This window comes from Pleurodeles waltl, chromosome 7 (assembly GCF_031143425.1).
Source record: "Pleurodeles waltl isolate 20211129_DDA chromosome 7, aPleWal1.hap1.20221129, whole genome shotgun sequence".
NCBI lineage: Eukaryota > Metazoa > Chordata > Amphibia > Caudata > Salamandridae > Pleurodeles > Pleurodeles waltl.
In genome coordinates, this window is record NC_090446.1 from 1,142,518,782 (window position 1) to 1,142,537,149 (window position 18,368).

The 18,368-nt window shown below is 44.3% G+C and overlaps 1 protein-coding gene across 6 annotated transcripts in view; it reads right to left on the reverse strand.

Moving 5' to 3' along the window:
• EXOC7 (exocyst complex component 7) overlaps positions 1 to 18,368 on the reverse strand; it is a 319,087-nt gene that overhangs the window by 131,842 nt on the left and 168,877 nt on the right. For all 6 annotated transcript variants that reach the window (XM_069200208.1, XM_069200211.1, XM_069200212.1 and 3 more), the window contains one exon: positions 14,420 to 14,518. In XM_069200208.1, coding sequence (XP_069056309.1) covers positions 14,420 to 14,518 — 99 coding nt within the window. The remainder of the gene's footprint in view (positions 1 to 14,419; positions 14,519 to 18,368) is intronic.

Genomic DNA, 18,368 nt, shown 5'->3' on the forward strand with positions numbered 1-18,368 from the left:
TGGGGCTGCCAGGATGAACTATTCCCAATTCTAATGGCTAACTTGGGACCTTGTCCAGGCAGATTCCCCCTAACCTCATGCTCCCCCTAAAAGACTTATGGAGATTTAATACTATGTACTCTGTTTCTGATGTATTATTTTCTAAGCAGTTGGAATCACAGAAGTTGTAGAATCTATTGAGAAAATTCAGGTGGCCCATCGGACTGCGTGAAATTAAAATCGTATCATAAGCAAAGAGGAAAGCAGGAATGCAAACACCATTCAGTATGGGGCAATCGTGGGTACAACACAATAAGGTGTTGCTCATGCCATTAATAAAGAAAACAAGGTAAGGGTTGTATAGCAATCCTGACAAACACATATGCGTATCTGGGTGCATCCTGTTAACTCATCCTCCTGCTCCCATCGAACTTGGATGAGGTATATTTATGAAGTCTAATTATAGAAAGTAATGGCACCAGTAACCCCATAAGCAGGGGTTACTCCCAAAGCTTTTGCCTAGGGGGCTAGATGAAAGGGGGCCTTCAAGCCAACAAAAGCTATGTAGGGGTGCTCCTTTCTGATCTTGGCATACTTCCAGCAAATTATTAGTAATGAAGTATTTTTAGAGACAATCCTGAGGTAAAAATGTCAAAAAGTAGGGTGACTAACCCCAGAAATGTTCGAAAATCCATTCTGCATGAGCTGAAAAACAACGCAGGCTGTGAGACACACTGGCATTACACTGCAAGCTGGGAAAAGGAACCTGCTGGCTTCTTAAAGGTGCAATACATGTTTGTTATCCGTGTACACTTTTAACCTAACAGTTCCCCTTTCCTTCATTTGTTTCTCTGTCATATTAGGATTTTCAATATCAAATCCAATACTTTAGCACAGGTTTTGCTAAATGCTAGAATGTTGCCTTTTGTATGGTCTAAAACTGGCGACTATCGGAGAGAAAATTCAGAGAGATGGGGTCTGCTTAATCTATGGACATTGGGCTTGCATTTTGGAAAATGACAGGTATTATCTCCACTCAACAAATGGAGGATGATTTTACTTTACAAAAAAAAATAAGAAGTGTTCTGGGGTTCCTGCACCGAGGCACATATATTCTATGCTATGACTGTCAGTGAAAAGTTTACGATGTACAAAAGACGGTTTTCCTGTGATCAGCTGCTCAGACCTCAATGGCATGTTCATTAAAAGCTAAACGTGTGAGTCCAGAAGAAAAATGTTACACCTGCTGTAAGCATCTGTTTACAGTATGTAAGGCTGTAGATTCACACGTTCTGCATACCCCAGCCCCCTAGTGTTGGGGTCGGACATTACAACTTGTTTTTATTCAAAGACATTTCAAATCACAGGATGCGCTGTGACTCTTTCCTTAGTCCACAATGTGCATGGACACCGACTCCTTTCAAGACGGTTCCGTTCAGGGGCCAAAGGTGAAAATGGAGTGCATAGTAAGACTACTGTGATGTGTTGTGTACTTTGGAAAGTAATAGGAAAGTAAAGTGTGAGAGAAAAGTTAACATGTCGCACCATTGATACTATACAAACAAAGGGAAATGCAGCAGGCTTGTGAGAAATGCACCAATCCCTATAGGTTCCAAAATGTCTGCAGCAAAGAAGAGAAAAGTAGTCAATTATAATACCAATTGTGTGCAACACAACCGAAGCTCCTGCTGCAAAAGAAGCTTGATGGGTAAACAGAACCCTGAAAATGAAAACTATATTGGCGGTGCACCACTAGTTAAGTGATTATTTAGGTAAAATATGAACCACGCCGGCCCCAGGTAACGTACGTGGTGCTGCCGGACTTCTCTTGACATGCCCAGCTATTAATAATTGCCACGGACATTACCGCCGCGACATGTTGACAGAACTTCGGGCACATTAGAAATATTCCCTTAAGAATATTCCAATTATTACTGACCGGACACTATATAGCCCTGAAGAAGCCCTATGTTGAAGGGCGAAACGCGTTGGCTGTCATTATAATGCTGTAACAAGTTCTTTGTGAAAAAAATTCTGTGGAATTGGATGGAAATAAAAAGAAGTCTTGTTTCATCCTCACTATAGAGTATTTGGACTGTATTCATATTTTACCTAAATAATCACTTAACTCGTGGTGCACAGCCATTATAGTTTTTTAATGTCCCACCATTGTCAGCTTCCGGAGAGGAAGGTGGGCGCACATGGATCGACAAAACTAAACTCTGCAACATTTAATAGTGAGCCCAGAAAGGGCTAGGTCGGAGGTGGGATTATCTTGTATTTACAGTCAACTCAAGGGTGTGGAGTAGTGCTAGAGCAATCTGAATGTTTGCTTGCCATTGTCTGCTGCTGTTCTTGATCAGCTAGTCATTAAGGTATGGAAAGAAACAGATGACCACACTGGGCAGATGAGCAGCCACCAGTGCTAGACACTTCCTAAAGATCATTGGAGCCATGGTGACAGTGAAATGTAGCACTGTGAATTGTTAGTGTTGTCTATTTACCACAAACCCAAAGGTACTGGGGAAGGGCGGGCTGGAGGGGTGTGTGGAAACAGAAGTCCTTGAGGTCTAACACCAACATGAAGTATCCTTGGAAGAGAAGCAGGATGATGTCCTGCAAGGCTGTCATATGGAAGTGCTCCAAAAGGATTTACTGATTCAGCAGCCTCAGATTGAAGATCAGCCAGAGGGAGTAGTCCTTCTTTAGAATGGGGAAGTACAGTGAGTAAATGCCTTTGACCCGTTTGTGTGGGGGCTCTGGCTATATTGCACCATTTTGGAAGAGCACTTGAAACTCTTTCTGTAAGAGAGTGAGGTAGGCTTGGCTGAGGATATGTAGTCCTCCTGAACTACTGTCAACACCACAGATTTGAAGCGATTTACTTGCAGCAAAGGTGGAAATCTTTAATCCCCCTGTCCCAGACAGGTGCTGTGTAATCGGGAGGTGACCAGCAAGTCAGTGCTTGAGATAGGATGCTCCTTTAGTGGAGCTGCTACTACCCCTGCCCTTATCGTTATTGCCCCTGTAACCACTTCTTGAGTATCCCCTACCTGCCTGGGACTCATAAAATGTCTTTTTTTGGCACTGGCATGTTTGTGCCAAATGGTGTGGCTTTTATTTACCACCTCTCTATTACTGCCTATGAAAGATACCTTGCAGAGTGGAAGAATGGAGTGTGCCCATGGAGTTTACGATCTCTGTATCCTTGACTTTCCCCAAACATCTCATCCACAAGGGCATCCATCTTGGTAGGGGCTTTCTGGGTCAGAAAAGGAATAAATTTACCTTTCAGAAGATTCTGGGGGAGGTCAAGAGGTTGGTGAATATAGTTGTGGGGGTGGAAGAGGAGGTGATGATGGTGAGTGCCTGGGTGTGGCAAGATGGGGAGGAGAACTTGTTGCCTTGCCCTTATGCCTCTTGGACACCGGGTATTCTGATGCATCGTAGACAAATTCCTCCTTGAAAGTTAATTTCAGCTTCTTGGGAAGCACGGTCAAAGATTGTCCTGGTGAAGGCTTAGCAGAAGTCTTGCAGGTTTCTAGGTGATTAAACAGTGCCCTTCTGTCTGGTGTTGAGCGCTTTAGCCAGGATGAGAATTTGCATTCCTAAGATCTCAGCACTGAAAGGTTCTTGGGGTCAACTTAGTGCCCAGTCACCGAGATGCTCTATGTGTTGATTGCAGCTTCAAATGGAGAGGTTTGTTGCCCGCCGGGTGTGGAGGCAGGGGTTGAGGAGTGTTGCAGCCCAACACCCTTTGCTGGGAGTGTGCATGGCTCCAAAACTTTCTCTTCAGTTCTAACTGGAGCCTGGGGCCTTCTTTCTGCCCCGCTCTGGGGTCAATGCCCGATTCCAGTGGAAGTAGTGTCCTTGATTGGCTTAAGAATGTTTGAGTGATCATTTATTTTGTCCTCTGTTTCAGCCCGCAATGGTACTTATGGCCCTCACTGACATGCCCTGATAGTGTTAAATGTTTTCTTCCTTGGTGGTGCTCAAGGACATCGTCTTGGGGCTGGGTGTCAGCTGGGCTACTGGAATTCCAGAGGGAACCACCTCTTCCTTCTCAATATTGAGCAAATCCTGTTCACCGATTATGTCGGGTGTTTTGAAGGATGACTGCTGCTAAATGTTCGAGTGTGTCCAATGCCTTTTTATTCAGCAACTCAGTCTTCTTACACCGAAATGAGCGGCAAGACATGCAAGAGGTTTTATTTTGGTGGGGAAGAGGCAGAGAATGCAAACAGTATGCTATTCAGCACACATATTTTGCAGTGCACTGTGGACAAAATTGTAAGGGGGTGTGTGTTCTGTCATCCTTTTCTTTCTGCATTCATTAAGATGGTCTCCAATGAGATGGGCAAAGACTTGACCAAGATGGGGGACCAAGCGTCAGTTGCCTGGGGTCAAGGCGAAACAGTTGTGGTCAGCAGAAGTCAGTAGTGTTACCATTGGGAGAAGCGTGCACAATGACTGGTATTGGAGTTGTTGGTTTTGAAGGGTGGAACAGTTCAGTCTAAAAAATCAGCAAGGAGCATGTTGACCTCAGTGCCATTGCTGAACACCTCCTAACCGATGAGAGAAAAAAACAATCTAAGGTGAAATTAGTGTTCGTGACCATTGTAGGGAAGAGCCACAGCGAATCCAGTGACTCAAAGTTCTTCAAAGAAAAACAAGCTATAATGCCAGACTAAAACAGGAAGGCAGGAGTCTGGAGAGCATGTGTATCTACAGGTGCACATCCTACATTCAAACACTGATAACTTGTCAACATTACAACCCAGTGGTATCAATCTGCAGGTTATATCAGAAAACAAATGTACACAGCAAGCTTTTGTGAGTAGACACACTGTAACAGACCGTGACCAGTAGCTTCAGTACTGCAACCAATCCACGTGTGCAATTATGACGATTATTCACTACTGGTGGCCCATCAACTAACTTCAAGATGGACACAACCACCCTGCTTGATGACCCGAGTGTCTCATTCATAAAGCAGATAATTAGACAAACGGCTGCTATCGTGATGAGATCCACAATTTGATTCAACAAATTTTCAGAGTTGTCCATCAAGTAGTTGGAATGGAGATTCAAAAATCTGCACTAAACTTTTATTTTAGTGATTGTTCTGACATACCTGATGATATATGTTATGTTGTATTTGTAAAGCGCACAATAACCAGTAAGGGTATCTTGGTGCTGCCAGGATACATCTGTATTTATGTATACAGTTCACCACTTTCGTGCACTGTGTTGTCTGCACTGGCATCAAATAAGTACTGTAACATGATGATATAAACACAACAATATCCCTTCATTTATAGGAGGTGGCTCTTGGTTGCATTGTTGCATACAGTTAAGCTGAATGATTAATTTCAACAGGTTGGATATATGCAGTATGCTTGTATGAAGGGATTCAAGGAAACACTGTGCTTTACTTTGACTGCTGATGATGTAGGCACTGTGAATTGCCTGTGGCAGCCATCAGGTTCACTGCCTTAGACTGCTTAATGACCTTCATTTGCAGCGAGAGTTAGGATTTTTTTGCGATGCGAAACATGAATATTCATATAGCTAAAAAAGTGGCAAGAACCAGGAGAGTGGAGCCCCCAATGCCCATAAGTGCAAGCTACAAGTAAACCAACGGCACCGGGCAGGGTCTCCCCTTTTTTGTGTTTTGAACTGAAGCATTCATTATTTCTATGAAAATATCACGTAGATGAACAGTTAAGGTTTCACCATACACAATAATTATTATCAGTTGTGCAAATGGGTCTCTCTAGCTCTGAGGGAACTATAACATAATCATGGACAAACGCTATATATTTTCTCTCTAGGTGGATGAGCAAGAGAGACAAGTGAAGGTTTAGGGTTCAGATGTTTGAAGGAGCTGATCAAATACCGATGATTAATAATTAGCTGAAACTCAAGCCAAACAGTTTTTCCACAGCTATGACCCTGTGGCTTACAGTGCTGAATGAGAGGTTGACCATTAAAAGGAACTTAGCTCAGTTGTTAATAGTAAGGCTATCACTACTTCTGCACTTCTTTCATTATTATAGTATGAACATCCTGATCAGCTTTATTAACTTTTTTTTGTCTAGACTGAAAGGAATTTTGAACAAGCTAATATGATATATATACACGCTTGAATTATACAGAAGTCCTCAACCAACTCCAACTAGTTCTGTGCAACATAAATACCAGTTACATGCATAAATACTGTATGATGGAAGCAGCTACCCAAACACATTATGAATCACTGTGGTTTAGGTCACCAAGGAAAATCCTCATATTCATATTGGATGGCCCTTGCTTCCCTGGGGTGCCACACTAATCCAAAAGAAAGCCTTGCATACCAAAAAGATGACTATGGTAACTTGGTAGACGTTACCTAAACTAGCAGGCTACAGATGCTGAATCTTTTCCAGATGCAGATCTTTTCCAGATCTTTGTTTGACAAACAAGATAAGTACTATTGGTAAAAAGTCTACTCTGCCTCTTTGGTTGGGCCTTTAACTATACCTCTTTATTGGCATAATTACGAAACAAATGAGGATATCCACACAGACATATACATATGTTTTACATATATTTCTGCATTTAAAAAAAAAAAACTTTTTATTGAACAACAAAACAGCCATTGCACCATGTATCACACGACCATAAAAGACCCATCATTTATCAACAACTTGGATTAGGAGTACATTACTAATAAGGTGCTGAAATATAACATCACAATCAAATATCCCCCAGGTAGCATGTAGTGGTATGCTCAGCTCAGTGTTATTCGACCCACCAGGGCATTGCTAACAGAGGTTAATCCCTGCCTCTGTAAGCTCTCCACCCTTCCCAAATGTTCTTCCATTTCCCTGGGCAAACCCTACTCTCATAGATAATGTTTTCTCAACTACGATACCAGTCTAGGTCTGTCTGCCATTCTTGAAGACTAAGCGGGACTCTGTACCTCACAACCGCGCTATATTGCGTTTAGCTACTATTGCTGCTATGGCCTACCATATAGCCTGCTGTTTTGGCCAGTTTTCCTCCCCCACTATGTTCAGTAGGAGCACCTTGGGATCCAGCGGGACTGCCCTTCCCAGCCACCCCCTGCCAGTAAGTCTACAACGCAGGGCATGTCCATAGAATGTGGTAGAAGGTGCCCTCCGAACCTCATTGTCGCAAACACTGCATGGTCAGTGCCCTACTCATCTTGTGCAACACCACCCTGGAATAGTATGCCCTGTGTAGAATCTGGAGCTGGGAGAATCTAAACCGTGCTTTGATCGCCACAACCCCGGGACCATGTCTCGCCTCTCTCCAGTCCTCGTCATTTAATGCACCCAGATCTGCTTCCCATTTCGCCCGTAGGTCTGTCATCGGATCTGGGGAATTATTCAACAGTTTCTTGTATAATAGAGATATGGCCTTCGTCTCCAACTCAGTGCATGCCTCAGCTGCAGGTCCCTGAACTGTTCCATTCCTGCCATTGCATATTCTTGCTGTAGGACTTTGAATGTCACAAGTGCCTGACCCCTTCAGACATCTCCCAGGTGTTCAATATATTTCTGCATTTTGTGGTTCCCAAATAGTCACGGTGTACTCCAGGAAAACCTCCAGTTTTTAAAATAATATTAGTGTACTACTGGAGTACACCTGCTATTCCTAATACTAGGCCTGAAGTTTGATGCTGGAACTCTGTAAGCGCAAGGTGAGAATAAATACAAACCCACATTCTTTCCTCCTATTTTTTATTTTTATTTTTTTATTTTAGAGGGAAACTATCTCTGTTTAAGAAAATGTCTGTCATTTCCACCCCCCTTACACACTGGGACAAAAATGGGTTATGCTGGAATCTTTTCAATACTTAATGCTGTTTAAAGTTTAGAACTATAAGACTATGCACTGCAACTTTTACAACCATTTGGATGACCTTTGTTCCACACATGGATTACATTGCGTACTGCTAAAAGATTTGCACATCTGACAGAATTTCCACAGTCATGTATGCATTCGATGCAGGGGAAAAGACAGCGGATCTGGATTTTGTTTATCTGAGCACAGATTACATTTTGTGCATATGTTTATTTAGGTACATGTAGAAAATGTTATTTACATTCAGTATGTAGCTTTCTGGTGGTTGCTCTATCTACCTGCAAGTTCCTTGCAGTGTGAATAATTACTAACCTCCTACGCCTCCCAGGCACCAGATGTGATCCAGGAACTTCTGATGTAAGTTCTCCCTTGCCGGGCTCCGTCTCAACGCCAGAATTGGAGTAGTGGAGCCAAATAGCTCCCACCCCATAGCCTAACATTTGCCTGCCTGTTTTTATCTGTACCTTTAGAGGCGCAGATGAGAAAAGACACCAAGAATTATAGACATGCACAGCAGCTTCCTAATTTGGAACCTTATTATTCGGATATATGCACTTCTTTAAGAATGTGGAGGTGGGTGGGATAGGTGAGGAGTCTGCAGATAATGTATCTACCAGAGAGATGATTACTTAAAGTAAATAACCTTTTCTACAAATGGATACTTCTACGATGCAGATTCCTCACCTCATGAAGAGATGCCCAATTGGTACCTTTACTCAGGAAAGTGTCTGAAGGAATGGTTGAATGAGGAAATCCTGGAGGACTGAGGATGCAAAAATGGCCATCCACCTAACTTCTGAATCCGAACAATAGTGTATGGTGACAGAGTACAAGGCAACACATGTCGCCACCCTGCCAATTACAGCCACTTGAACTCCCCTGACTAAGGCTGCATTGGAAAATTTCACCCCTGTGAAATTGGCATGTATTTCCTCAAACAGCTCCTTCTCTGCCAAAGCGTAGCACATCTTGATTCACAATAATATTCAATAAGACAAGTCGACCTCTGGACCCCACCCCCCCCCACCCTCTCTACCTTTCTTACTGCCCATGTACCCTAGGAGAAGGTGGTCATCAGATTTCATCTCGTTGGTGTGGTTGATATATTAGATAACCCCACACCTTGTGTCAAGTCTGTGCAAATGCTCCTCCTCTTTGGTAGGATGGAGTGGCAGGTAAAAATTGGGAAGAGTGATGGATTGCCCTGTATGGAAGGGAGTCACCACCATGAGGAAAAAAGACGTTCCGAGGATGTGCCTGTTTGGAAAGAAGCAGTACACTCAGTACCCCCAACACACAGTCCAAGGCCACTAAAGTAATGGCAACCAGAAAAACGTGAGAGGCAAGAAGTGCAACTGACAGTTGTGGAAGGGCTCAAATCGTGCACCCATGAAAAAACACAATAGGTTCAGATTCCATAGGAGCATGACGCGAGCAGTTGGATGAAGCAAATCATATCTGTCATTTGTTTCAGGAATCCCATCACAATAGGTCATTTTCAGGGATGGTTTATCTGAGAGGCAGAAAAACATCGATAGGACTACAATATATACACTTGTCCACTGCACAACCCTGCTGGGCCCTGCTGACCAGTGAGAGCACAAATTGGGGGATCTCAGACAGAAGAGCCTTAAAGGAGTGTTCGTACAGTTCAGCACACCATGGGACAAATCTGTTCCACCTCACGAAATACACCATCTTTACCAAGGGGTGCGGAGTGGATAGGATCACATCACCCACCTCCAGTGGCACCTGAAAAGAACTCAGTTGCCCCCACTCAATCCCTAGACATAAAGGTGTCGGACCTAAGGTTGGGGGGCAGAACCTGCCTCTCTGTCTGGGAGAGGAGGTCTGCCCTAAAAGAAGACAGAACGAGGGACACAGGGGGGAATTCAGGTCATCTGCAAATCACACTTTCTCAAATAATCTGGGGCATTGAAAACAATGTGGGCCCAGTCTTGTCTGCACTGCCTCAGGCCCTGAGGCATTAAGAGTATGGAAGAAAACTAGTAGTAAAGTGTAAAATTCCACTTTAATCATAAAGTGTTTTCCAAAGCTCCCTGCAATGGACACTGGAGGCACAGAACATTAGGCATTATCATGTGCAACAAAGATTCACCTGAGGCGTGCCTCATGGGTGAAGAACCATCTCTGGATGGATACACCACTTCTAGTCAGCTTGCTGATGTTGACCGACGTGGTAGGCCAGATGATAGGCTATTTGCTACATTCCCTGCTGGTATGCCTGGGTGCAGAGCCTCAATGCATCATGACAGAGATCCTACTCCTATCAGTCATATTATCTGTCAAGTTCTGAATGGATTAGCCGCGTAGGGAAGGGAGGAAGGCCGGCTGAATTGCCCTCAGTTTGAGCAGGTTGATATGATGTGCAATCCTCACATCTACAGTTCCCCTAGATACACACCCCACTCAAGAGTGGCTGCATTTGTCACCACCTTGGTCAGAGACTGAAGGTGAGGGAGGCAGGAGCTAAACTCTTGAATTAGGCTTTTCTCTTCCGAACACCTGTTCAGATTTGCTGCAAGGTCCTTGGAGTTCAAAATGTCTGCCAGATCTCCCTCAAGCTTGAACCACTGCTTGTGGAAGTACCACTGGAGAGCCCTCATGTGCCAGTATGCATGCATAACTTAAAGGGAGCAGGAAGCCAGCAGATCCAGTAGGCGTGAAACTGTCAAGAACCAAGCTTGTATTGCAAATAGCAACCATATCATCAATGTCCTGAATCCTATGCAGAAGATTGAAGCCTTGGAGTGATGTTGTATTTAGTACTGCTCCATGAACAGGATGCAATGAGAGAATTTGAGGCAAGACTTAGGCACATTGATGGGAAATCACAAGAAGATGATCAGGGATGATATTGCCTGCAAGTGATGCGACACCAGCTGTGGTCACCTGGTTTTAGGCATTCAATCGTAGAGATACAGGAACAGAGGGATCTGTAACCTCCTGAGATGGGCAACAGCTACTGTTTTCACCATTGTGAACATTCAAAGTGCTCATGTAAGCTCGAAGAGGTAAGACCAAAAACATGTAGTCAGCGGACTCTACCATGAAGAGCAGGTGCCTCCTGTGCAACAGGAGGGTTAGTATGTGGAAGTAAGAGACCTGCAAGTGGAGGGATACAGTCAGTCTCTGGCATCAAGCACCCGAAGAAAATGAGCCAGGGCCAGCATCTTGAAATTCCCTCTACGTAGCTAAAGGCTAAGAAGCCTGAGGTCTATTATTGGATAAAATACACTGTACTTTTTGGGAACCAGGAGTCTAGAGATTCCTGCCACTTTTCTACATAAGCTCCAATTCCACCACTCTTTTCTGCAGCAGGGCTGCTAAGTTCTGCTGCAATATTTGCTGATGATCCTCTGACTGAAAGGACTGTTTGGGAGGGACATACGGGGGTTCCTGCAGGAACGATAAGGTGTACCTTGCTTCTACAATTCAAAGGACCTTTTGGTTCAATGTAAACACCTCCCAGGTTGAAGAAAGGTGGATACCTTGTCCTCGCTTAGGCCACATAAGCTCCTTCAGGGACGATTTAAAGTAGCTTCCCTGGCAGCGCTGAGGAGAGGGAAAAGGAGGTGGAGGATGGCTAAGTCAAGCTACCCCTCCCCTTGCCTCCTTCCTTGTATTGTTGCAGAAAGGAATTCTGACGATGTTTGGCAGCCAGTGAGTGCTGGCACTGACTATAATGGAACTCCTTAGAGAAAGCCTGAAATTTCTCAGACTGGCTGAAGCCAAAGATACGGACCACACCCCTCAGCATTAAAGCGCTCCAAGGCTAAATCTGCCTGGTCTCCAAAGAGACATTTGTCAAAAAATGCCATGTCAATCAGTGTGGCCTGGACATCCTCAGGGAAACATACAGATCTGACCAGGCATGACGGCACTGAGATACAGAGGACCCCATAGCTCTGGCCACCGAATCTGCTCTGTCCAGATTCACGCAGACAATGTGCCTGGGTGCGTCCTGAATGTAGTAGAAAACCTATGCAAAATAATCCTTCATATGGTCATGACAATCGGGAACAACTATTGCTGCCATATCCAGCAAAGCATATGTTTAGCACCCAAGAAGGGAAGCCTACTTTGAAGGAATGCAATGTCAGGCTCACTGTAGAGAACACCTATTTGAAAACCCCTTCCAGTATTTTGGACTCTGTCAGCAGGTGGATAGGAAAGAATCTTGAGTTGAGTTTAGTTTAATGAAGGAGGAAGCCTACATCACGAGAATCTACAAAAGAGGTGGACTGAAAAAATGCTATGTCTCCAGTGCTGGCCTGTAATGCCAAGCCACTGTTCTGTTTATCGCCAGAGCTGTGGTCTGTTTCACCCAGGCATCTTTCACAGATTCCTGTAGGGCCTCATTAAATGGCAACAGTTCCACATAGACAGTGGTGGACTGGATAACCTCTGTGAGGATGCTGGATATCTGTTCCCAAAAGAAAGGGCAACTTAAGCTTCAGAGCTACCTTATTAAAGAGAGCGTGCAACAAAATGCCTTTGCTGCAGGAGAGGGTCCTGGCGACATCAATATTATCTTACAACTCATCCAGCCCACCAGCAATCTGCAATGTTACACAGTCAGTTTAAGATGCGGGAATTGGTGTAAATGGTTTTGTCTTTTTGTTATCAGTTTCTTGATAACCCTCAGACATATGCATAGTGTCTTGACTGGGGCCAGTGCAGCGTCCTGCAGAGGATACACTGATAGAAGAACCAAAGCAAGAGGTACTGGTAAAGATCCTGCTGTCAGAACAGCTCCAAACAATGCTAGGAGAGGGCCCAGCAGAACAACTGGCTTCGAGTAAGGTGCTTTGGCGAACCCGCAAGCAGAGCCCTGGATGGTCCAATAGGGCCTGATGGCCCTCAAGAGTGGACCAAAGCCCAACAAAACATCACCATCATTTCTGGGTCAACCCCAGATGCTTGGAAGTCAGGGAAGCCCAGCACTACCTAAGGAGAAAGAATCTTCAATAGTTCTGGTTCAGGACAAGATGGTGTTGGGGGTAAAGAGCAACTCTGCAATCAGCTTTTGGAAGACTTGGACAAAGGTGAAGAGCAGAAAACAAACCTGGATTTTGACCTCAAATGATGTGGAGATCAACATTCATATTCTGGGGCGCAAGCCATATTGAGTTTGGCTCCCTTTCCTTGATCAGCTTAGGGTTCATACTAAGATGTTGGTTGCTTGATCAAGAATTGTGCCTAGAACCCAGGTACCAAAGACAGTTGTCATGGAGGTCGGTGACTGACATTTGGCTGTTGTGACAGGGCTCAGCCACTGTTTTCTGGTAGGAGACATATTCCCAACATGCTGCACTTTATTTTTTAGAGAATAATTTGAGGAACATTTTGCCTGAAACCAGAGGAGAGAATGTCAGAATCAGCATTTAAAGTTGTGGAAAAGAAATAAACTGGTGACAGTGTACCAGGGTGAGTGCTGTAAGGTTCCTGTGATGTCACCACAACCCTACTTCTGATGTTGAGACTAGGCCAGAGCCCAATGGCAAGCTAGGTCAGATGTTTCTGGCTCTAGTCTGGTGTCTGGGATATACAAAAGGTGATCCATCAGAAAGCGTTGTTTTAATGAAGGTTCAAAAAGTCAAAACTTGACAAATTGAAAATATAAAATATTATCAGCATAAAAAAGCTCACCAAGATTTGACAGTGTAACAAGGGCAGGTCTTACCTAAACATATTTTAAAAGTAGTGATAAAAATGCAGGTAACCCTATAAAACCATTGAAAAGTCTATAATCTATGTCACCTTGTACTACTCAACTTCCATTCATATAAAACAAGCCTTATAACAAGAGTATGGAGATTGCAAGTACTGAGATTGCATTTGTAGCCCCATTCCACATCATGCTTCAGGTAAAAAGCCTATGTTTCATTCGTTCAGCTCCCACTTCACAAGGAAGGGAATTTCCTCTCAGTCAACTATTTCCAGAAAGAAAGACTGTCCTGGTCTCCATGCCCAACCTCTGTCAACTCCACACCCTCACACAAAAGTGGTAGCTACCTCAATCCTAAACCTCTGCTTAAGTGATTTGCCACATGCTGTGAAGTCAGCTCAATAATTAAACAGTTGTGTTTTGCCCATGTCCATTCAAAAGAAGATAGAACATACTCTTGCCATATAAATGTTGCTTCCCTACCTAGATAGTGAGGTTTGCTACTCACTTTCAAATGGAGGAGGTTTAGTCCACACCCTTTCAGATGCTGGGCTCTGCCACTGTTTTTCAGCATTGCAGGGTTTCCTTGCCACCACAACCAGTGGAAGTTATCTCCCTTCTCAGATGGCTGCTTGGCCCCTATTCCTACCAAATGGTATTTTGTTCCAAAGCCTGAATATACTGTGAAATTGGTTTCTCAACTTCCAGATATTGGAGTTTGCTTGCCTCACGTCCTTTCAATGCTGATTTGCTCCCAATTGCTCTATAAAGTATGGTCTGACACCCAGATGTTTTGGTTTGTTACTGAAAACTTCTAGGCTGAGTCCCACTGCACGGATCAACAGCGCAACCCCACGGCTGGGAATACGAACATACCTTGATACTGTCAGCAAAATCGTCCAGAGCTTTGGCCCCAGTAGTTTCCATGGAGGTGATGAGATTTGGCAGTTTGTTCTTGGTGCTCGCAGCAGTCCCCTAAAATCAAAGACAAGGCTTATGTACAATGATTCACGCCATAAATAGGTCTGTTATGTTCTTTATATCCTTGTCTCATTTAAATGCTACATCACCCACTCACTTTTCTCCTCTAGTGTACACAGTCCTATTTGTTTTAATCTCTTCGCAACTTAATTTATAGCGAAAAGTCTCTGTGTACAGTTCTGCTACATATAGATCACAAATAGATAAACACAATGAGTGAAATTTCGTAAATGTTTCCCGTAAATGCACCTGCAGCCCACATAAACTAGACCAAGAGGTTCATACTACATGCCTAAGAATCATAGGCACTTCTCTCAAGAATAACTTCAGCTAGGCTACTCCAACCTAGATAAATCCCTTACAGAATCTCACAAGACCACCATGATGGCGTAATAATTCTTAAAGTGTCTACTGAAAGGGCATGAAATGCTGCACTGGGTATTTCTGGAAATATTCCTATTATTTTATTGACGGAGAAAACATACAATGCACACATGACAGTGGTATGAGGATGGGATTCCCTTAGCATCGAAACACCCCATTTGCTGCACCCATTTCGTTTTTTTTTCGGTGCAAAAAGGTGCTCAATCCTGCGGTTCTATGCTTCCCCCCTGCTTCGCTGGTGTCTCTCTGGAACACAAAGCTGTCAAGTCCTCATCCAATCTGTAATATGTTTGCCATTTTTCCCATACCATGTAACATTTTTTGGGAGCAGCCTTGCCCATCATACACCACTCCTGCCTCCATGTATCTGCTTGTCACATACGTTTCGTTGGTGCATATGCCTGTCTCCAACTTTTTGCCACATCTCATTTTGAGACTATGGATCACAGCAAACAAAACAATAAAACAATTACTGTACCCTGAGGATGTCTACGTCTTACACACTTCCAAAAAAACCACATGGGGCATCTTGGGGATGCGTACTTACAAGATGTCTTCCATTTCCCGAAAGATTTCTCCCCAGAATCTGCTTATCCTGATGCAGCTCGAGCTCGTATGTATGAGTGTGTCTTCTTCTAATGAGTATCTTGAACAGTAGGGGTCCACAGGCCGCCTCATTTTAAATAGTTTGGTCCAGTTATAGTATGACCTATGCAAGATGTTACATTGCCTCAATCTCAGTATTGGGCCACTTCTATAGGGTGCATTAGGTCTGTCTCCCGTCAGCATTCTCTAGAACCTCTAAATCTACCTCACAACTCAAGCGTAAATTTTGGAGGTTGTCTGGAGTGTTACGGATGATGATGCAGTACAGCTGGGTCACCGGTTTGTGAGTATTTGGCCCTCCCAGTCCCCAGTTTTCTAAAGGAGTGCGCTCTAGAAAATCTATCCCCACAATTGCCTGCGCCTGCATGGCGCACACCAGCCTGAGGTACTGGAATCTCTGGGTCGATGTCAGTTTAGATTCCTGCTGGAGGGCTTCATATGATTTCACTTCCCCTCCTTCCAGTATGGCTCTCAGATTCTGGTCCAATCAATTCGCAGTGTTTAAATCCTAGGGGCGTACCAACCTCCTTTGGCATTCTCCCTTTCCATCGCAGTGTAGCTAGGATGTTCTTACCGTGCCAGCCTAAAGCTTTGGAGACATCGTCCTACACTCTGCCTGGGCAGGCATCTTCAGTCGCTTCTCCTATAGACAGAGTGCAAGTATGCTGCCTTCTTCATTTTTGCTCTAGTTGCCAGTTCCGTCAAAATCAAAAGTTGTTCTGTTTGATAGCTTGAATTCGGGTGGCCCTATAGTATGCCCTCATGTCCAGCAGTCCTAGCCAGCCATTATAGAACGAGCTGGACAAGGTTCACACTGTCACCCTTGGGGTTCCCCTGTCCCAAAGTAGAGTGCAGTACATTGTCTATATTTTAGCAATTAGCTGTCTGGTATTGGGAAGAGGGCATTTTGCAAAATATATAGCAATTTGGATCATGCAATCATCTTGAAGATAGATGCGCTCTGCCTACTAAGGCGAGTCAGAGCTTATACCACTGCACTTTTGCTTCCAGGAACTCCCTCAGGACCCTGTTTAGATTCATTTATCTCATTCAGTCCCTCCCCTTCGTTATCACAATTCCCAAATATCTGAAGCTGCTTTGTGTGCTATGGAAGGCCCCAGGTCTGCTGCCCGCTATCCCCAGTCTCCCACCTGGTTTATGACTGATTTCTTCCAGTTGATATGGTACTACAAATAAGTCTCAAAATTTTTGAACACCAAGAAGACCAATGGAATTGAGATCAGTGGATCTATGAGGTAAATCAAAGCGTCATTTGCGTACAGTGATATTTTTTCTAGTTCATTTTTCCGGTTAGGAAAGTGGGCTATGTCTACTCTGCATCTAACCCTGGATGCCAATTGTTCCAGACACAATGCAAACAGTAAGGGAGAAAGCAGACACCCCTATCTCGTACACCTTCACAATGCAAATATGGCTGACGCCGCTCAGTTCACCCACACCACTGCCATAGGTGCTCTGAATAGTAGGTCTACCCAGGGACAGAATTGAGACCTGAAGCTATACCTCCATGGACAACTGCATATAGCCCTAGTTATTGGAGTCAAAAGCCTTCACAGCGTCTAGGGACAATATGGCTCTCAGTTCCTGTTCGTTCTTAAGTATGCAAGTCTTCAGAGGTTAAGCTGCATTGCCTTTCCCGGCATGTACCCAGTTTGATCTGTTTGGACTAAGGAGGTTATCACTTTAGCCAGAACATTTGCCAGAATTTTACTCTCTGTATTTACGAGAGAGAGAGAGAGAGAGAGAGAGAGAGAGAGAGAGAGACAGGTCTATTAGAGGCGCAGAGGTCTCCTGGTTTCCTCGGCCTGGGAATTACCACAATGTTCACGGGGTAGAGATCAGGTGGGAGTTTCCCCATCATCTGTCGGCACTCGGGACAAGTCTAATAAACTTTGTAAAAAGTGGGGCCAATACCTTGTAAAATTCCATCAGGAAGCTACTGGGTCAGTGTTTTCCCCAATTGCATATCCAATAATGCTTCTCCAATCTTACCTATTTTGAGGTCTTCTTCCAGCACCTCTTGTTGGGTCTGGTCTTAGATCGGAACCAGTATTTGCCCCAAAAAGTCTTTTGTCGCACTCAGTGCAGTTCCATTGGGCTGTATAAAGTGTGCAGTAGTACTGTGCGAATGTATGTGCTATATCTCCATCTGTGTGGACCACCTCCAAACAGGGGTTCCACCTTAATGTACAGAGGTGAATGGTCTGATATTTCTCACACCAAAACTTTCAACTCCCTCAACCACTCCCCTTTGTTCTCTGTAACAAATAGGTAATCCACGTGGGACAGAGGGCCATGGCCTACAGGAAGGAATGGATATTGCTTGTTGGAAAGGTGGGCAAGCAGCCACAAGTCCACCATTCCCAGAGCATGGACAAATCATGCTAAGCCGGTAGATCCCCTCTTTTGAGACCCTTGGGATGGGTGGTGGTCGAGGTCTGTATTCATAACATCATTAAAGTCACCCCATATTACGTTCATGTCAGTGTCTAAGTAAACTAGAATTGGATCCACCATCTCAAAGGCTCCATTTTGTAACTTTTGTGGGGTATAAATATTAACGATAAGGATGTTCAGTCTGTTCCATTGGCCTTTTACTGCTACATAGCTGCCTTCAGGGCCTATCCATTGCATTGCCACCTGGAAGGGTGGATGTTTCCTGGCCAAGTTATCCTTTCATCCAGGGAGCACCTCATGAACCCCGTGTGGACCAACCCACCACCCCCCTTGAAGGCACCAGCAGCTGTTTTTCAACAAATGGGTCTCCTGCAGCAACAGCAGGTCGGGAGCATGCAGCCGGATATAGTACTCCACTACTCCCCTTTTTATTTTT